The sequence below is a fragment of the Lynx rufus genome, unplaced genomic scaffold (genome assembly GCF_022079265.1).
Source record: "Lynx rufus isolate CCGP_SWC_20201006 ecotype Redwood Valley unplaced genomic scaffold, mLynRuf1.p SCAF_1, whole genome shotgun sequence".
NCBI classification, from domain to species: domain Eukaryota; kingdom Metazoa; phylum Chordata; class Mammalia; order Carnivora; family Felidae; genus Lynx; species Lynx rufus.
The window spans coordinates 80,724,660-80,746,135 of record NW_025814823.1 but is presented as its reverse complement, the minus strand read 5'-3'; the positions used below and the strand labels follow the sequence as shown (position 1 = coordinate 80,746,135).

Sequence of the window (21,476 nt, the reverse complement as noted above, 5' to 3'; positions counted from 1 at the left end):
TTAACAGAAATACTATTTATATAAAAATTGTGGTTATTTTTGTATTGTCACATGGCATTAACAAAAAGAAAACATCCTGAAGGTGATGTGACAGCTCAGATTCTAAAAATTCTATTTCAGTGATTTCCTGATCCGTGGTTTTTCAAATTAAAGCGAAAACTGTTGTTGCTAGAACGGCTTCTCGTACATTCCCATGGTGTGACACTGTAAGTGGAAAATAGACGGAGGACCAGCTGGCAGCAGGGTGGAGTTTTTTTTTTTTTAAATGCTTTGGGGAGACATCCTTCGGTACAGTAAGTGTTAATATTCCGTTCAGAACTTTACTGCAGGAAATACAGTCTCCAAGCATTTACCTCTTTAAGTTCAGTAGAGTTTAAAAAAAATAGCACTTTATTTTGCCAGTTACTCAGCAGAATAATTCACAGTGAAGATGATTTGATGTCTTTCGTATTTCTGTGTTGCGATTTAAAATTTTTTTTTTTAACGTTTGTTTATTTTTGAGACAGAGAGAGACAGAGCATGAACAGGGGAGGGTCAGAGAGAGAGGGAGACACAGAATCTGAAACGGGCTCCAGGCTCTGAGCTGTCAGCACAGAGCCCGACGCGGGGCTCGAACTCATGGACCGTGAGATCATGACCTGAGCCGAAGTCAGACGTTTAACCGACTGAGCCACCCAGGCGCCCCTGTGTTGCGATTTCAAATGAGTACCAGGACTCCCTCCCCCCCCCCCCCCCCAGGAGGAAACCAGTGGCCTGCTCAAAGATCGCTTTTCACGGTCGCGGTGAGCGTCACAGGAACCAGAATCTGCAGGTTCAGGCGCTGTCGGCATGGCTGCCGTAAGAAATTTTAGCAGACTGGTCTCACCAGCCTAAAAATCTGGTCCTGTCCACTCTTTTTAAAAGGAAATTAACTTTGAAAGTTCAACAAACTGACCCAGTTTGAGCATCAAGTTGATTGATGTCTCATTTTTCAAATCTCTGCCCGTTTTCGGAGATTTTTCAACTGGAATCAGAGGATGAATGGAGAGCTTTTAGAATGACATTACAGCATGTCCACAGGGGTTCTTGTCTGCAGAAATGGACAGAGGTGAATTTTAGGTCACACGTCATCTACGTTCACCCAAGTGCATCAACGTGGAGATGCCGAGAGTATGTGTTGTTTTCAAGATGAGGCTAACAGTAACGTGTGCTTTCAGGACCACCCCAGTTTTCATGCAGAATACAGCTTTTGAGAGTATATTTAAATAATTTTCCAGATATTGGTACTTTCCCTCTGGACTAGCGTGTGTAGACAGCAGTTCTGATTAACATCTGTATCAGTGCCTCGCTTGAGCTTGTTAGGGGGTCAGCAGTGCACATGGCTATATAGCCCCACGTGGCCTGAACACCTGTGGACCAGAGGGGGAAGGCTTGGCTTTCAGAGAGCATGGGATCAGACCTAGTGCTGCACTGGGAGGTGAGAGTAGCCACCTGCCAGCGTGCAGTCCTGGTCCATGCCTGGCTTGCACTGACAGTCAGGAACATAGCAGAGAGAGCTTAGGTGGAGTACCTGCATGACCTTGCAACACAGAGGTTTAAAGGCTCGGTGAATTGGTGGTACATTTTAACCAGGATTACCGTTTCAACTCTTAAAACATCAAACTTGAAACGTGCTTGAACAAGTGGGAAAGCATATATGAAGAAAGGATTTGAAGACATGAGCCTCTTTCGTTAAAATTTCAGGCCTTGAGAACTCTTCCATTTAGTGATCATTTATTCTAGTCTTTGATGGAAACCCCATGTGGGTTCCAGCCTCTGTAGGACATGTGAAAGTTCCCTCTTTATGAAACTATGAAAAACGGTTGCGGAATTCAGACTTACAGAGACAGTTTTCGTCTCCTTCATAGTAAGCATATTGCCTGATTGCAAGACACCAGAACATCTAACGAAACACTCAGATGGAGTAGGAATGATGGTCTTACTTCTTTCCACATGCTCTCTTGGGCTTTCACATGCTTTTAAAGTTTCCCTTTAACATTTTGTGGTGTAATCAATTTGGCAACTTTTTTAAAAAAAGTTTTTTTGTTTGCTTGGATAGTACATAAAATTACTGGAAAGACAGCTTTGAGGAACGAACGCATGGTCAGACGTGTTTTATAAAAATAGGGGACTAGTTAGTAGTACCGTCCACTGGTCAGATGTTAACTCAGCGGGTCTACTGTGCTGCTGGTTTTTGTATGGCCCGTAAACTAAGAATGATTTTTACATTCTTAAATGGTTGAACAAAAATCAGGAGAAGAACCATTATTCTGTGACAAGTTAAATTTATATGAAATTTTCATTTTAATGTCCATCAGCAAAATTTCACTGGAACGTAGACGTGCTCTACTGTGTACATATTGTTCAAGGCTGCTTTCAGGCCACGAGGACAGGCCTGAGTGGTTGTGAGCAAGGGTGTGGCCTGTGGAGCCTGCAGTATTTACCCTCCAGCCATTTCTAGAGAAAGCGCCTGCCCAGGATCAGGGAGCCCGCGTTCCTTCCCAGGCAGTTTGTGTAATGTGCGCTCTGCCGTGGAGAAGCCGCGCTCTTAAACGTAAGCAGAGCAGGATTAGGGACTTGAACATTTGACAGAGTACAGAATGGAAGAGTGAAGGCAGATAAACGGGATTCTGTTGTGTACCAGACTCAGGTATAAACGGACCCTTTTGCCCAAGAGGAGTATAAATGCTGTTAAATAAACCATGTGTTATATACATTCAGTCCTTGGTAACAGAAGAAGGAATATACAGTTGACCCTCAAACTGTGCACGGCCGTTCATATGTGGATTTGTTTTTGATAAATACAGTACATACTGTACATATATTTTCCTTACGATTTCCTTAATGTGTTTTTTCTGGCCATAACACATCATACATATAACATCATACATATAACATACAAAATAGGTGTTCATCAACTCTTCGTGTTTTCAGTAAGGCTTCTGGACAACAGTAGGCTATCAGTAGTTAAATTCTGGGCGAGTCAGAGTTAGTGTGAGTTTTCCACTGCACCCGGGCGGGGGGTGGGGGGTGGGCGGGAGGCACCCCATCCCCTCATTGTCCAAGGGTCTGCTGTAGTTGGAATCTTCTGTAGCTCAGTGGGAACAAAGTAAAGATGGTGAACGTCCCCATTTCTGGTAATACCATAGGGATCGTGCCAAAGTTGTTCTCTCCCGGTTAGTTCTTCCACAGTCACCGTGTGTCCCAGGTTCTGTCCTTACATCTTCTAGCATGTCTTCTCTCCCTTTCACATCACTCTGACTCCTGGCCCCACAGAAGCATGTGTGGAACCAGCATCAGTCCAGACCCGTGGCTGCTCATTCTTCCCTGCTTGGTCCGCACGTGGGGTCCCACGTGGGGAGCACATGGCGTGAGTTGGCTGCGGTCCTTTTGAGTTTTGAAGGTGATCCCTCCTGCCATCTGGAAACGTGGTGTGCGGGCGAGTGACTGCGTTTGCGGGGGAGGAGATCGTGCCTTCCTGCTCAGGTCTCTGTGCGCTCCTGCTCTCAGGCGTCTGCAGGCTCCGTGGTCTCCTCTCTGGATGTTGGTGCTGATTTGTCGCTTACTTGTGTTAAGGTTGTTTCCTGGGAAAGCAGTAAGCTCTCTGTTCTAACCCCAGTCCAGCCTGGTGTTGTGTTTCTGAGAGGAAAGTGAAGCTCTTGAGTGTGTCTGGGAAATTGTTCTCTTCAGCAACTGGAGTCGTCTCCTTAAGCGTCTCCACTTTCCTCGGTGAAGTCCCGGGTGGCGAATGAACCATCCAGAAACTCGTGTGCTTTTCTTCCTCACTCGGATCTTTCCTGCCGACGTCGTTTGTCCTGATTTCAGGCAGCAGCTTCTCATTTCCGTTTATGATTTTGGAGAGCAAGTCTGTGTTTCTTTACAGGAGTGATCATTTTATAAACTTTGGCATATGTTCTAGGCCTACGTTTTTTCAAATTTTGAGGAGTTAGATGTTTCCTTCCATGTAGCTACCTATTCTGTTCACATTTTTTTTTTTTTTAATTTTTTTTTTTTTTTCAACGTTTATTTATTTTTGGGACAGAGAGAGACAGAGCATGAATGGGCGAGGGGCAGAGAGAGAGGGAGACACAGAATCGGAAACAGGCTCCAGGCTCTGAGCCATCAGCCCAGAGCCTGACGCGGGGCTCGAACTCCCGGACCGCGAGATCGTGACCTGGCTGAAGTCGGACGCTTAACCGACTGCGCCACCCAGGCGCCCCTTCTGTTCACATTTTTGATAGAGTAGACCTTTTCGGACTCTCTGTGCTTGGGATAGCTCCTAGAGATGAAATACACCGTTTCAGAAAACCATCCAGCCAAACACTCATTTTAACATTTTTACATCAATAACATGATTTCAAAAACCAAGCGTCTGATCATTTTATGTGTGTGAGATTAACGTAACCACACTGTCCAATCTTCGGCATTTCTTTTCTATTGAATTCATATATTAAAAATAATACCAAATTGTAGAATAGCACTCATCAGAATTTACAGCCGTGAAATCAAGAAGTCAGTTTTAGTCCCCATTAGCCCTGCACACAACTGCCTTACACACTTTTAAGAAAACATTGCTGGTTCTGGGATTCTCGAGTCTTGTGTCTTTTATTTCTGTTCAACCCAGGTTTGGGCTTTCTCCTTTCTTCAAACTGTAATACATTTCTTTATCTTATGCTTTAGAGTGGAGACAGGTTATGATTCCAAAATAGACAGATTTTTTTCATTCCTGAGGTTGGAGCTCTGGGAGTATGATGGCTGGAAGTATGGGTACAAGGCTCGGTGGGAACCCCTGTGCGTCCCGGATCTGTGGTTTTCACTCTGGTGTCGCTGCACGGATGTTAGCCCGGGAAGCAAGCTTCACGCATCCAGTCCGCCTGTACCGGGCCTGTGGCCTCGCTCTGTGCAGGAGTAGGCGGTGTGGGGCCTCTGTTCTCGGTTTGTCGGCCTGTTTCGCTCGTTCACAGGTTGACTTCACAGAGCGCGTGTTTTTCTGGTCTTTCGGGGGAACCTCAACAGGGAGTTGCTTTTGTTCCTCTCATATTTATTCTTTCCTAATTGAGCTTCACAGGTGGTTCCTTCCTATTTGTGTCATTGAGATTGTTCACATGACGCTCTGCCACCACTTCGTACTTGAGTCTGATGGGAGCTGCTGTGGAAAATCCCCCCTCTGCCATGAGAGATGCCGCGGGCCCTTCGGAGGGCCTTCCACCGGGAGGCCCGTGCACGTGTTGTGGGGTGCTCCAGGCAGGGCCAGAAACTGACCTGAAACACACGGGAACTTAGCACTTCACGTCTCCGGCCACGCGGAGAAGTGATTTTAATGTCAGGACAGCCTTCTAAACTTCCACTTACAGTGTCACACGTTAGCATAAAATCTGGCTTGTCAATGCACTCTTTTGAGAGAGCCGATTGTTACGAATGCCATGGACAATTTCAGTACATGTTTGTTTGTTATGATTTTACTGAAGCTAAAGGAATGGATTATTAAACTTAAGTGCAGATAATATAGAATTCTGCTTCAGGGTAAGTCTGAAGTTGGCATAAATTTAGGTTCTTCAGACTGACATAAAAAATGATTTTGAGAAGTTGAATAGGAAGATGCCTTTTTAAAGTTTAGCGTATTGATTTTGAAATGCCTATCTCCCAAATCATGCTTCATAATCAGACGTGCTTAAGAGAGAAGTTAGTTACGCAGCTGGGGTGAGGAGCTCCCTGTAAGGGAGCCTCGCCGTAACGTGTATTTTCTCGCTGCCCCGTGAGGTAGTCAGGTCGGCAGGGGCAGAGAGCAGGCGAGGACGCCGACGGGGTGTAACTCGGTGTTTTGTGTCACACAGCCTGAGGAACGCCAGTGGCCTGACCGCAGCAGACATTGCCCACACCCAGGGTTTCCAAGAGTGCACCCAGTTTCTCTCGAACCTGCAGAATTGTCATCTGAACCGTTTCTATAATAATGGCACCTTAAATGGGGGCCAGCAGAACATATTTCCTAATCATACTAGTGTGGGAGCACATCGCAAGAGATGCTTGGAAGACCCGGAACCCTTTGGAGTAAAGAAGGCTAGGACCGAAGGTGAGACCCCTTGGTGGGCGAGGGGGGCAGACGCTCCTGCTTTCTGTAACACGTTTTCTTTTTTACGGCCGGAAGCGCCTTCCAGATGAGACCTTCACTTGAGGGGCAGTGTGCCCCGAGGGTCCTGGTGCAGTGGTGGTGATTTTCCCAGGAGCGGATGAGAGGGAATGTCGACAGCCCAGGTGTGGATGTGCCGGTGTAACTTTCTGCACACCCAGGCCCACCTGCCATGAGTTAGAAAGATTTTTCTCGTTTCTTGTACCTGTTTGAAATATAACTATTAAAAAAATCTGCCACTGTGCCTGATTTTTTTTTTTTATTTCCTGTGAATGTTCCTGAGCTTGTGACTGACATTGTTGGTCTGGGTGCAAAACACAGTTTGACGTCTGAGCAGGTAGAGGTTTGCCCCCCTGCCTCACCCGTGCTGTGCCCTGGCCACAGCCGGTCCCCACGCCCCACGGGGTGGTTTGTGTGTCACAGCAAGACCTGGGGTGTCAGGTGGACGGTGAGGAGAAGTCTCTAAGGTAAGTTATTTTAGTTGTAAGTATTCTCCCACCTTTTTGTCTTCAGATAACTCTGGTGGAGTTTGCAAATAAGCAGTCACCCAGTCCCTGGGAGATGAAAACCCTCCCCTTGGTCTAGGAGACAAAATTGTGTGTAGATTCCTCCCTATAAGATATCTTACAAGACAGATTCATAGCTTGGTAAGAATATTTAATGAACTTAGAGATTTAGAGATCGCAACGAAAAGTAGTCATCTTGAAATTATGAACTTAGATAAGACTTGCTGAGCAGAAATGCAAAGTTGTGCCCTTTGAGAGCAGATCACCTCTCCAAGGGTAGTATGAGGAACCCTGAGTGGCCGGAGGTCTGCATTGACTAAATTTGGTGTGGGTCTGCATATGATCCTGCACCTTTTTAGTTGAACTGGACTGTGTCCAGATGAAAACAGGTTTGGTTTTGGGGTTTTTTTGTTTTTGGTTTTGTTTTTTTTTTTTACTATAAAGCTGATAAAGTTGTATTATCTACTTTTAAATGCTTATCGTGAATTCTGTGACTTTTGTAGGAATGAATGCATGAGCCTAAATGTTTTACCAAATTCGTAACTTTTATAATTATACATGCTTTCTAGAAAGGTGCTATAACAGTCCTAAGCACAACAGGAAGGTGTGTCTAAACTTGAGAAGTGGTGTTTTTAATGGTGAAGTGTTGTCCAGTATTGTCATTCATTTGTGCCACGTCCCAATATTCTTTCTAATGTACTTTAAAGGCCCTTTAAGAGCAACCGCTTTTTATTTTTTTTTTTATTTTTTTTTTTTTAATTTTTTTTTTTTTCAACATTTATTTATTTTTGGGACAGAGAGAGACAGAGCATGAACGGGGGAGGGGCAGAGAGAGAGGGAGACACAGAATCGGAAGCAGGCTCCAGGCTCTGAGCCATCAGCCCAGAGCCCGATGCGGGGCTCGAACCCACGGACCGCGAGATCGTGACCTGGCTGAAGTCGGACGCTTAACCGACTGCGCCACCCAGGCGCCCCGAGCAACCGCTTTTTAAATATAGTCCTTTTCATTCTATTAAATGCCTGGTTTAATATTTTGGAATGATATAAAGTGTTAGCTTCATTGTGCCCTCAAGCGAGAGTCATGTAGGATAAATCTTAAATTCTGTTTAGTACCTAAGGACATCACTTAACATTCTAATAAGGCTCAGAAATGTACCTGAGGAGTTCGTAAAACCAGTGTCAGGGTTTTTGGGTCAGTTGAATTGGCCAGTATCTCATTGTTGAAGTATCCTGAAAAGACTTTCTAGGATTCCTGGAACTTGAATTTAAGTTTCCTAAACCTTGTTTCCAAACACGGATTGGGTTTGAAGAATCATGCGATGTTCAGGGGCTTTTATTTCCCTCTTCCAGACACGGACTTGTTTTGCTTGACCAGGGTTAGGGGCTCACATTTTGCCCACCAAACTCCCCGTGCGGCTTTCCCGAACTGCCCGTTCCTGCTCAGCCGGGTGCCAGCTCGGAGGCAGACGCGGCCGGAGCCTGGTGCTTCGGGGATACGGCCCCACGGTTGGGCTCTGCTGCACACACCCGGAGTGGTCCTGTTCTGTCACCACCACAGGAGAAATCTCGGCTCGACTCCAGATGCCCTGACTTCGCCGCTCCTCTCTCGTGTGCTCAGCTGTGTGCTGAGCCGTATCGCAGTTCCGTGCACCTGGCGCTTGGGACACCGCAGCCCTGCAAGCGGTGGTGGTCCTGAGGATGGCCCACGTGTCACTCGAGCATGTGTGTGCATGGATTTCTGTCCGGAGCACAGGCAGGTGCCTCCATCTCATGCCGTCCCCTGCCCGTCTTTCTTCTGAGGAAAGAGATGGGATTTTTTTCATTTTATCGTTACATACTCACTGTGAGTGGGGGTGTCTCCACTACTAAAGATGTTTCCCCAGCTGCCTGGATTTTCTAAGTGAGGTTCTTTTTGCCTTCGGTAGCTATATAGCCATTTCCATTCTTTGATCGGGTTTTAGTATGCAATTCAAGATATGTTCAAGTTACTTTTCATTTAATTTCTGGCGTCTTGTTTTGATTTGCTCTTTAAATGTGTGAGCTTAAATTTTTGCTCACTCTGAATTATTCATTTTGTAGACAAGTTTTTGATTTTCATGCCAGAGTAAAAATAAGTGTTTTTTTCCATATGCAATACATGATATAAAATGCCTTTTTGAATAACTTCACATGTAAAAGTATTTAAAAGAGTTTAAAATTGTCTTTCTCCCTCTCCCCCCCCACCCCCAGTGTAAGTTTGGCTGCTGCTTTTTTTATTTTTCTTTTTTCTTTTTTTTTTAATAGGTGCCAGGAATATCTTTTCTGTATAAATGTATAGCTTGGACCTTATTAATAAAACTCAGTCCATTCCGTCTTTCTACAGCTTAAGAATTACACATACTTGTGTTTTGGTGTGCAATCTATGTTCATAAAAGCAGGTACTTCCAGAAATTTTTCTGGCTCAGCTAGCTTTTAAAGATGTGCCTTGTAAATTTTATTTTTTAACTTTTTTTTTTTTAACTTTGGAATCCTGAGTCTGAAAGTTCTCTACTCTTCTCCACAGAAAGTAGCCTCTGTCTCTGCTTTCAATAAACAATTTTCAAGTATTTTAAGGTTATTGGTGTGGTTTTCCCTTGGAAATTACCGATGGAAAAAGAGTTGAAGGGTTAAGAATGCCTCAGCCTTTCCATGTGGCCACATAAACTGCCCTGTGGGAACAAGTGCACGACAAAGGTGGTCCCAGGGGAGGTGCCCAGCTTCTACCGTTGATGCCAGTGTCTACTGCTCAGAGCACAGACCTGGTGGACGCGGCCGTGAACTATGGAGGGCGAAGTAAAATCCAAAGTCATTTAAACAGCTGATTTCGATTAAAAGTATTTGGCCTTAGAAGGGATTTTATTCATTTGGGGTTGTATTAAGGAAGCATCAGTATGTAAGTGGGTTTTGAGGTGTTCCCCCTGCCCCATTTATCAGCCATTCGCCCAGGATGGAGTGACAGATGGCCTTCAGTTACAGCTGCTCTAACGGTTCAGGTTTGTTAGCATTTCTGTTAATCTTCAGGAATAACATTCAGTACAGTTTCTCAGATGTGTGTAGTCCTCGGAAACTCGGCCAAACTTACCAGGGAGACTGGTTGGAAAAGAACGCCAGTCCCATCCGGGAGAGAAGCTTCCACATTGTTTTAATCAGGAAGTGTTTTGGGTGCAATCCCGGAGTCTGAGTTGGGCAAGGCGGTGTGAGTTATACACTGGCCCAGTAGCCCAGGGTTCTATAATTGGAATCCGTTGCCATAGGAAGTAGGCCGTGGTGATACCAGATCTCTCGTTAAATTGACTTCATGGTTTTGTTTTTTAATCAAAGATATATTACTGATTTTAGAATCTCATAATGTATTAAGTAGTTTATAAAAATACCTTTTAGGGAGAGTGTCTACAGTACTATGACTCAGTTTAAAATTAGCAATGAGGGGGTCCCTTCGCTGGGTCAGTCAGGGCATGTGACTCTTGATCTCAGGGTCATGAGTTCAAGGTCTGCGCTGGGTGTGGAGCCTAGTTTAAAAAAAAATCAGCAATGAGAAGTTTCTCAGTACACTCGTGCCCAGGGTGAATTTGACATTGAAGAGTTTCCACCTTTTAATTATCTGTCTGGACCACACTTAAAGAGGGGCAGCGGGGAAAGGAGAGGGTGTGATTTGTTACATGATACTTCTAAGTAATTTGAGCCTGAGATTCAGGAAATCAAATGCCTCCCCAGGAGTAAATCTGTAATTTGCTTCCTCGTTTGATTCTGTCTGTCCTATACATACACATGACATCAGGTGTGCTAAGCGTCCTCATGTTTGCAGGAAAGGACTACTTGTCTTCCGTTGTTTGACCAGAGGAGGAGAACACTGGTTTGAATAACAGGTGATTGTTTCGTCTTAGTCCCTAAAGACTTAGTGTCATGTACCTGCAATGTGAATGAGTCCCACTTCGACACCAGGAGGTTTCTGTGATGCGCACTCTCCCGAATTCAGACCTCCCGAGCCGCGGCTGTGGCAGGAACCAGCGGGACTCCGTCCTGGCGCACCTTCTTCAGAACTGTCTCTTCTCATGCACCTTCCTTTCCCTGTCCTTTTAACAAAATCCCAAGTCCCACCTCAGTGTTTCCAGAACCATCACTGCTGCTCCGTGCCCTTGACATCTCCGCTCCCCTGCCCTCCTGACTTTCCCCCAGGGCCTGACTTGGGGCCACGGCAGGAGCTAAAGTCCTATGAAAGGTCACCTCACAGTAGAACCACCCTCACTTTGGCCTTAGTACTGCTCTGATGTTAATAGCACCTTTCTTTTAAAAAGTAATTATTTGAGTAAAATGTGCTCTGTAGTGGAATCAAGAATAGTTCTGATTAATTAGGGCTGGTGGGAACTACCAAGGGGACATTTCCTTCCTGGCTTTGTTAAAGGGGCACTGATGGCTTCCCTGGTGGTCAGAGCTCCTGGTTCCAAGGGGAAGACCGCAGGGGGGTGAGGTGGACCTGGGACCCCCGCAGCACTGGCACCTGAAAGATGCACAGAGGAAGGAGATCACTAGTCCATGCCCTGCCCCCAACCTCACTGAAGTCCGTTGTGTGAACAGCTTGGCAGTATTTGCACATCAGGTGGTCTCACCTGTGTGGAAGGTGTCGGGGGGTTAGCACCCCACTAGCCAGCTGGGGCACTCACTTTTTTTTTTTTTTTTTTTTTTTTTGAGAGAGTGTGGGGAGGGGAGGGGCAGAGAGAGAGGGAGACACAGGATCCGAAGCAGGCTCCAGGCTCCGAGCTGTCAGCACAGAGCCCAACGCGGGGCTCGAACTCATGACCTGATCATGACCTTAGCTGAAGTCAGACGCTTAACCGACTGAGCCCCCCTGGAAACCCTCACATCTTAGAAGTATGTGACCGTACAGATTGGTTTTTGCCTTTTAAGAGATTTCTCTGCTTTTAAAGTTAAGCCAGGTTAGGCTTATTTTTGTGAGTCCTGGGTAAGTCCTTCAGTGCCCTTGGCAATTGAAATCTTGTTTTTGGTGGCGCCCAGCTGGCTCAGTCAGTGGAGCGTGGACGCTTGATCTCAGGCTTGTTGGGTTCGAGCCCCATGTTGGTCATAGAGCTTACTTTTAAAAATAATAAAAAATAAATCTAGTTTTTGTGTACATGTCCTACATGTCTGTACAGGTGGCATGCTGGTTGCACAGTAAGTGTGCACCTTCCAGACTTGACAGCCAGCACAGCAGCCAGCTTCCTCGATGGCATGGTTTCTGTAATGCAGCAGATAGGTGATGCCTGGTTTCCAAAAGCAAAGTATAGTATCTTTCCCATGTTTTCAAATGGCTTGGTCATAAAATAAATCTGTAGTTTTAGAGCCTTGCTAAGAACTGGCTTTAGGGATTTTAGATGGAAGTACAAAGGCAGATTTCTGTGTTCAGTGGTCACACTTGGTTAGGACTTGCTTCTGCAGGAAGGAAGCTGGGAGGGTTTATTTTGAGTGAAGCCTAGCCAGTTTTCTGTCACAACTATTCAACATCTAACATGTTCTAGAATCTTCTCAAATGCCTGCTTTGACCAAGTAAAAGGTAAGGACATTTTTTAATAAAATGTTCAGTAAGTTTTTTCCTTTTAACTGTGGAGGTCAGTAGGAAAATGGAAGGGAGTCTCTTCTTTTCCAAAGTGTAAATAAGATCAAAATGGGTAACTTGGAAAAAAGACATTTTGTTTTTTCTGAAATTTCTGTAAGTCCACCTTTCTCAGATACAATGTGGAATATTTCATTGGTTCCTCTGGCAAAGACAAAGTGGGTACGTGTGGGAGAAAAGAGTGAAGTCAGATCCAGTGCTCTTAAAATTCTGAGAGGTCAATATTAACATCGTGGTTTCTAAAATACAGTTTTAAAAAGTAAGTTGCAAGTTGAATGCCTTCCTCTGAGTGATTAAGCACTTCCTACTTAGAGGTGCTAGAAATAAGTGAAGTATAAAATAGTACTACTCAGGGTTCTGGGCCAGCCGGATTATCAGCCAAGGAGTTAAAAATCCTTGCAGACATTCTACGGGAACAATGCACTACAAAGATTGCCTGTCTGTAGAGAATGAGAATTCTAGGCTGGCTGCATCAGCACCTGCTGCCCACATTAAAGAGTTCCTTGCCTACTAAAATATGCAAGCCCTTGGTCTGTTTCATTTTTCTCCTGCCGTGTTAATGAGGTACTATCAGCATTCACAAAGTGACGCCTGTGAGATGGGACCGTTGCCGAGTAGTCCCTAGTGCGGAGCCTGGGTCTCAGGTTCAGGGAGTCGTTTTTGCTGTGAAGTGGCATCGGGCCCTGGCCCCTCCCCTTGGACACAGTTTTCCCTCCGATGTCCCCAGACTCCTTTGCCAGCGGCCCTTCTGGCCCCCTAGTGGCAGGTGTGCCCTCGTGTCCCACTCCACTTTACAGCCGGTCTCATCGGAGGGAATTCTCCCGGCTTCATTACTGGCTACTCTACTTACTATTGAGACTTTTTGTTGGATTGCTGTGTCGCAGCCATTCCAGGCTAGCCCGTGGGCTTCATGCACTGAGGCGGGCGCTCTTCCAGGCCCTGGGCTTAGGGGATGAGGAGACAAATTTCCCTGCTTTTATGAAGCACTGTTGTTTGGTTGTTTGGGTTTTTTTTTCTTTGTTTTGTTTTTTGTTTTTTGTTTTTTGTTTTGTCCTCTGTCAGTTTTGTTTTTGTTTTTTTTTTAAACCTGCTTTTCAGAAATCTGAAATTGTACAGATAGCCTAGCTGTCACTTTTCCGGAGGGACACTGGCCCCTGAATTCTGAAGAGCGGACGTTACAAGTATGCATACCAAAAGCTGTGTTGTATCCCAGTGGAATCTTCCTTCCTGTTTGCAAGGACACTTGTGGCTTTGCCGTGCTGGCCTGCACAGTTCTCCTTCAGCCACCTGAGCACCTGCCTGACTTCTCAGGCATAGGAGAGGAAGGGGCAGAGCCCGCCGACTGCACACTCCTCATCCCCCAAGTAACTAGCTGAGGTCTCCCTGAAGGTCATGAGGACTTACTTGGTCAACTTGCACCCCAGATGCCCGGGCCACCCACCCGGCTTTTGAAGGTGGCCTGTTTACTGCTGATTTCCTGAAAGTACCTTGTTTCACAGTGAAGGTAGAGCCTTGCCTGTCGCTGACGTAGGCCCTTAGAGGAGGAAGGAAAGCTCTCAGTGGGAAAGACTGAAACCCACCGTTTAACGCCTCTGGTTTGCAAGCACCTCTCTTGTGGAGTTCTCTTGGCCCCGTGCCTGTTCGCTCAGGTTTTTGCCCAGCTACACAAACCACACTGTTCACTTTCTGTTTTCCCCACATACTCACCACTCAGAATGTGTGCCTCTTTCATGAAGACCATACATTATTATCTTTGGTCTCCATAGTTTGGGTTAGGGTTAGTAAGAATCTAGACGTGGCATGCTCATTCCTGTTTTGTTTTTTTTTTTAATGTTTATTCATTTTTGAGAGAGTGTGAGCAGGGAAGAGGCAGAGAACAGAGGGAGAGAGAGAACCCCAAGCAGGCTCTAGGCTCTGAGCTGTCAGCAGAGTCTGACACGGGGCTCCAACCCACAGATGGCAAGATCATGACGGAGCCAAAGTCAGACACTTAACTGACTGAGCCACCCAGGGGCCTTGATGCTCATTTCTTTCTTTTTTTTTTTTAATGTTCATTTTTGAGAGGCAGCGTGAGCAGGGGAGGGCCAGAGAGAGAAGGAGACACAGATTCCAAAGCAGGCTCCAGGCTCCGAGCTGACAGCACAGAGCCCAACGCGGGGCTCAAACCCACGAACCACGAGATCATGACCTGAGCCGAAGTCACATGCTTGACCAACTGAGCCCCCCAGGCGCCCTGATGCTCATTCCTGTTATGTATATTGAAAATGACTCATGTGCCTCTAGAATTAGTAGTAATTAGAGCTGCAGAGTTCGTGTCAGTTTTTAAATGTTTATTTGAAAGAAATATTTAGTTCTGAAAGTTACTGTTTGTTGTATATCCTTGGACTCAATAATTCTCAGTGTTTCTCTGACTAAAGAACCAGAAATGGACACAGAGCTGTGTCTATAAGGATGTTGATTATGGTGTTCATGACAGGAAAGAAAGCTGAAGCAAAGCCAGACAGCGGTGGGGATTTGGTGGTGGGTGAATTATAACACAGCCATGCAGTGGATGACTATTCGACTTTAATGAATTCTTTTGAACTTAGTTGATGAGATGCGTTCATGCCATGGTAAATGAATAAGAAGGCAAGGCATAAAAGTGACTTTGGGGTCCATTTTTATAACAGCACATACTTATGAAGACTAGAAAGCCAAATGTCCAGTGACCGTGACTGTTCCTGTCGACGGGTTTCCTAGGGGAAGTGTGCGCAAAGGCGATACTTGGAGGAGACACGATGGAACGTGCACGCTAGTTTTTCTCCAAGACACACAGAATGATCATTTTCTGAGGAATGTGCATTTGTAACTTCCTCTCAAATGTCTTGAAACTAAGACTCTTAAGGTTTGTTTCCAGTTTTATCGTGTGTTGGTGCACAGGCCTGTGCCTCACCAGGACACTATTGAGTCTTGACTTTAACCTCATTTTCTGCTACTGAAATTAGTGATTTTTGTTTTGAAATTTGAAGATAGTTTTAATGGTTGATGCTATTCAAGAATTATCTTAGTATTTATGAAACACAACTGAAAGAACATTTGGGGCATAATAGAATATGCTGACCTTAAAAACCTATTTAGAAACATCTCTGGGTTGTACACCTGTTGTATTTTGTCTAGGTGACCGTCTTAAAGGAGAATTTGTACCATCGAGCATACGTAGAATGAGTACCTGGAATCCCGTGACTTTTCATTGAAACCGCAGACTTGAGGAGATGTTCTTTATTATGGAAAAGGGGGTTTCCCAGGAGCGTACTTGATTTATCAGCCGTCTGTGGATCACCAAGTTGTTGGCAGTTTCACAGCAGCTAGTGCTCTTGAGGCAACAGGATTATCTTGAAGGCTCTTAGGTCCGGGGATCTAAAATCGCCTTTGTGTTCTGTGCAGCTCAGAGCTCGGACTACTGCGTGCCGCTGGAGAATGGCGAGACGGAAGACGATGCGGACAGAATGCTCGTCGACAGAGAGTGTGCTGCTGTAACAGGTGGGGGTGGACAGTTTCCTGTTAGCTGCGGCAACAGCCCCATGGTCGAAGACACCACACAGCAGGAGGGTGGTTCTGTCGGACCAAAAGAAATAGAAATATATACTGTGTCCGCAATGCAGACCCCTTGTCGTTGCAAGAACCAGTATGCGTATTATTTCTAACATGAGTTTCTCTCACAACGTTTGCACTCTGTTGTCCAGCATTTTAAAGAATGTTCTGCCGTGTGCATATCTTGGGCGAGTTTGTAGACAACAAGGATACAGTGTTTTGGGTGCACGTTGTATAGCTGTGAAAGCTGTTAAGTGCAATCTTCCTATTTTGATTTGAAACTTTTGCTTAACGTGCCTTGTTTAATTCTCCTGGGTTTTGCATGCGTCCCTTTCTGACATGTGACCTTTGGGTGAACGCACCGGACGGGCGTCCGTTGCCGGTAATCTCAGCGGGATAAAGGGCGGGGAGCGTGACCCGCTGTAGACAAGGAGCTCCAGCCGATGCGTGGTTCTCACTCGTGACCGGTCACGCCGCTGTGGACTCTCCTGCTCGCCGCTCCCGGTCGCTCTGGCTTCTGGGGCGTCGCTGAACACCGCGCCTCACGAAACACGTTTTGCATGCCCAGAGTGTTAACACGTTCAAACGGTTGATAGTCATTTTCAGTTTTTAAAAGTCGAAGGCTCCATTTCTTTTTAGCATTTAGAATCTCTCGAGATTTATCCTTTCAGTTAACACTTTGCTCTGCCATTCTTCAGGTGACCCTGAAAACACGTTAGCTGTTTCCTCCTGTGTTGATACGTTTAGGAGATACTGGTTGGTTGCTTGGTTGGTTTTTAAGGCTTTGTTAGTGTATCTCTGTGCTAAATTCTTCAGCGGGGTAGGAGATTATGTGTACGGTTTCCCAGACGTACGTGAAGAAATCATTTCTATTTACTAAAATGAGAGGGAAATGTGCACATCTTTCTAGAAGCGTACAGGGTTGTTACAGGTGGATTCGCCTTTTTGCCAAAGAATTCAGTGGGTAGATTTTCTAAGGGAAATTTTGATTGGATAACGCATTTAAAGACCTTGGCCAAAGACGAAAACCAAAACTCAAAGCTCTTCAAAATAAATAAATAAATAAATAAATAAATAAATAAATGGCATTGCTACATGCTTTTAAAAAGGCAGGAGTAATCACTCTTTACTCTTCACGCACTAATTCCCTGGGTTTTTGGGCTGAACTTAATGCCAGGCTTGGGCGTAGATTGAAAAGGCCATGCTTCGTTTCAAGCCCAGCTCATCCAACGGAGCAGATGCCACATTTCCCCTCAGCTTACGGCACTGTGTGCCGGCACACACACAGGGTACTGTGCTGCCAGGGATCCCCCACGGTGGGTGGGCAGACGGGGAGCAGGAGCGCGGGCCCCAAGGGGCGCCTGGAGCCAAGTGAGGACGGCCAGGAGGACACAGTCCTGGCCATGCGGGGGTCACAGCTCAGCCAGTCTCTGGGATACCTGCTATTTTCAGGCTCAGTTTTATTAGATACTCCATGACGACGTGAGGTTATCAACTGGCCTCGATTTTGAGATTGCATAATGGAGCTAATTTACACTAACTGGGCACCGAAGAGAAACAACACGCACACATGCACGCGCGCGCGCACACACACACACACACACACACACACGGGGAACACTACATGGGAACAGTGCGTCTGGGTAACTCGGATTTCCAAGGTCATGCTCGTTTACCTTTTCAGGTCCAGTCACCTGGAAATGTACTATCCATCTTTGTGAAAAGTGCATCGTTATTTGTCCTAATCACTGTCAAGGTTGCCATCATAGTCGGGAGTTTGACCACCCAGGAAACGTTGTCTATACTTTATTTTTGAAAAATAACTGATATAAATGTTTCTCTGGGAATATCTTGTTTCATTTCTTTTTATTAGGTTCTTGAGACACTTGTTCTCTGGCCTTGAGTGTTTACTAAATGGAAAAGCTGCCATTTAATTTGAAAAAAAAAATAATAATCCCTTATCCTCTGAAGAATTTATAGCAGTTTCCAAACTATGATTATCACTTAAATTGCCAGAAAAATGGATGGTTAATGGAATGTTTGGAAGGTGTTTTTGTTCACTGAACAAGCCGTGATCTTTTTGTTGGCGGGAAGATTTGTGGATCACACAGAAGCCTGGTGTCCAGACGCCAGTCAGAGGCGCACAGATGGCAGGTGGCACAGCGGACAGCAAGCCCTGCTGGGGGGCAGAGACGCGTCCTCGCTGGGAAGGCAGTGGGACTCCTCTCCTCTGTATTTAATACCTTTCTTTAATAGCCCAGACCATTGAGATTAAATTCAGTGTCACAAGCAAGACCTGATCGTAGATGATCCTCTGTGCTGTTGAGCGAATCCCCACGAACACAAATGGTAGTCTTGAGTCTCCTCGTACCGAAAAATACCTCGTACTGACTCTTCCCGTGGGTCCGCACATGTTGTGACTGACTCTTCCCACCTCCCCCCATAAGGCATCCTCCTCTTAATGGATGTCTAAACAACCAACGTTTTTCCACCGTAAGTGATTTTTTACATCAGTCCAATTAGGTGAAGCCTTGGACCCCGTTGTCCCTGTAAATGCTGAACTTGGAGGAGCCCGCCAGTCAGTGCCAATGTGCCGCTGGCCCCAGGGCGGACGCGGGAAAACACTTAGCGACTCATTCTCTCGTCGCCGCTCTGCGCTGTGCCTGCGCCGCCGTGTGGCATCTCGCAGAAGTGCCAGGTGGATGCGAGTGGCGCTAAGACTTGACCTCTTGCGTCCACCTCCCCGGCTTGAGAGGCGGGCGGCCTCCACGGAGCTCTGCGCCACTGTCTCGCCTGGTCCCAGGAGCTGCCCCAGGCCCGGCTTCACGGACCCTTCTCTTTTTCCCTTAAGAGCTGCAGAGGTGTGGGGTTTTATTTTAGCTCCGTGGAAATCCTTCCGTTTAGTTCTGCTGGACTTTTTTCTCGGGTGATTTTTAAAACTTCTTTCTGAAAGTAGTCTTAAAATGAGAACAGGTTTTTTTTTTGACAGCTTTTCAGTACTGCTGGTATTTTTCGTGCCGTGTTATTTGTCAGCTTAGGTTTTTAAACTCAGCTACTCGATGCTACTGAAATTCATAAATGTTTCCTATCTTACCAGGCAAGTGGCACTGTTGTGTTCTATTTTTAAATCTGCCAGTGCACAGTTTTCTACTTCGGCGAAGGAACCGGTCTGTTTGAGAGAAAAAACAAAAGCTAAATAAACCCTTTACAATTGTAGCAGCAGTGAAACATTTTTTGCACTTTCTCCTTCCCCCCCTGGTTCTGAATTTTGGTGACAGGTGTATTTCTTAATGCAGATGTGAAAAACAGTAGCTCCGTGTCGAATACATTGACAAACGGATGTGCCATCAATGGACACTTGGACTTCCCCTCCACGACACAGCTCAGTGGGATGGAAAGCAGGAATGACCAGTGCTTGACAGGATCTAATGGAATTAGCAACGGATTAGTGCCAGGACGGCCTTTTCCGAGTAGTCAGGGTTCTGTTTGTATTAATGGGACCGAGGAACCGGAAAAGACTGTGAGCGTTAACGCGGAGATGTGCGGCTCTCTGCACCTGAACGGGAGTCCGAGTAGCTGCGTAGCTAATAGACCTTCGTGGGTGGAGGACATCGATGAGAGTCTGCACTATGGGCACTACCATGGCTTTGGGGACACTGCCGAAAGCATCCCCGAGCTCCACAGTGTGGCAGAGCGCCCCGGCTCCGCGAAGGGGGGAGACAGACACGGCAGCGGCGCCCTGGGGGCCATGCACCTGTACCACGGCTCTTAGAGACGCACTCGCCCCCACCCCCCTGCAGCAGCCAGCTCAGTCCTGAAGTGGCATCGATTTGAGGGAATGCTGCGACTTGTACTATTTTTTTATACTTTAGCTTTCTGGAAAAAATAAGCTTTTATTGGAAAAGTTCCTCCCGAGTCCCTATTGTATGCACGCGTAGGGCTTATTAAGTGCATAGCTGTTTCTTTCACAGGATGGTGAGCCTCTTCTGGAGTTTAATTTTTCTCCCGCCAGCCGCAGTGTTTTCTTTTGAATACCGTCACCTTAATTGCCATTATTCCTTCAGTCAAATTAAATTATATCTGATCAACATAAATTGGGGCCAGAAAATGAGGTGCCTGGTGATTCAACTCCTTGCACATAGTGATTTTGAAGAGCTTGCTTTTACTCTTTCCTGTAGAATTTGTGACAGAAGACAGCTCTTTCCCTATGCAAAGTATAGCCTTACAAAGATTTCTTGAAGAGAATGATTTTTCAGTCTTTTCATGGAAACTTTGCGACTTGCCGTGTGGTGAGGTCTTGCTTAGAGCCACACGTAGTGGTTCGGGGGTGTGAGCGGCCCCTTCTTTAAAGCCGTGGCTCCCTGCCCTGGATTTCATTGAAAATACGTGCAGCCCGGGACTGACCTATGATATTATTCCACATTTCTTGCTTTGTCTCTACACTTTTACCACAGATAACGGTTTCCTTTATAGGTAGTGGAAATTACTCTTTATAGGAACTGCCAGGTCAGAATGTTTAACTGACTTTTTGACTTATATTTTCTTTTTTCCTCATTTTTGTTTTTTGGGGTTTTCTGCTTTAAAATGTATACCACTATGTATATCCAGTCAACTGAGAGAATTTCGGATCTCTCTTAATAAAACTGCACTAAGTTTATGGTTTTATAGAAATTAGCTTTTGTTTAGGCAACTAGTGGTCACACTGTGCAAATATTGTAATGAATTTTTACTTTTCTGATTTTTGTAATAAAAATTGGTGAAGATCGAGAAAATGTCAGATGAACAAACCAATGTTCTAAGAGTGTAACTAACATGTTGTTTTTAAACTGTTCTTTACAAATTGAATAAAAAACTCTCACACTCGAGTTGTTCCTAGGGTGTTCTTTCTTTCCAAGGTGTGAGGGCCCGTAGGGCGCATCTGTGCAGGAAACAGGAAGGGAGGTTCAAGTTCAGTATTGCCTTTTATTTTGCTTGTAAGATTTTACTTGACTCCCCTGATCCTGCCCATGTAGCTATTTCTTACCACTGTTTGATTTGTTAACATGTGTGCTCTAGTTGTATGGATACTTGGTCTCACTAGGTGGCTCTTAGGGGTCTAAATTGCTGTCAGCCAACAGTAATGTCCCTGCGTGCTTATTTTCATAAAAGACAGCAACCCAGGAGGCTCCTGGGCGGCTCAGTCGGTTAAGTGTCCGACTTCAGCTCAGGTCATGATCTCTCAGTTCACGAGTTCGAGCCCTCTGCCGGGCTCTGTGCTGACAGCCAGAGCCTGGAGCCTGCTTCCGATTCTGTGTCTCCCTCTCTCTCTGACCCTCCCTCATTCATATCTGTCTCTCTCTGTCTCAAAAATAAAATAAAACATTAAAAAAACTGAAACAGGAGTGGTAAAGTGAGTGGAGACAAACCTCAAACAAGCCTGGATGTGAGCTGATATTGACACTGGGTATGTAAATGTTCATTGTTCTGTGTACTTTGTATATATTTGGGGGAATTTTTTTTTAATTTTTAATTTTATTATTGTTTTTTATAATTTACATCCAAGTTAGCATATGGCGCAACAATGATTTCAAGAGTAGATTCCTTAGTGCCCCTCCCCCATTTAGGCCCTCCCCTCTCCCACAACCCCTCC

General features: G+C 45.6%; 1 protein-coding gene across 1 annotated transcript in view; it reads left to right on the top strand.

Moving 5' to 3' along the window:
• The window catches only part of ANKRD10 (ankyrin repeat domain 10), a 33,799-nt gene extending 13,087 nt beyond the window's left edge, over positions 1-20,712 (top strand). The window contains exons 4-6 of the mRNA XM_047081775.1: positions 5,853-6,088; positions 15,701-15,796; positions 19,144-20,712. Of these exons, the coding sequence (XP_046937731.1) occupies positions 5,853-6,088; positions 15,701-15,796; positions 19,144-19,619 (808 nt within the window). The 3' untranslated portion in view covers positions 19,620-20,712. The remainder of the gene's footprint in view (positions 1-5,852; positions 6,089-15,700; positions 15,797-19,143) is intronic.
• The last annotated feature ends 764 nt before the right edge of the window (positions 20,713-21,476 follow it).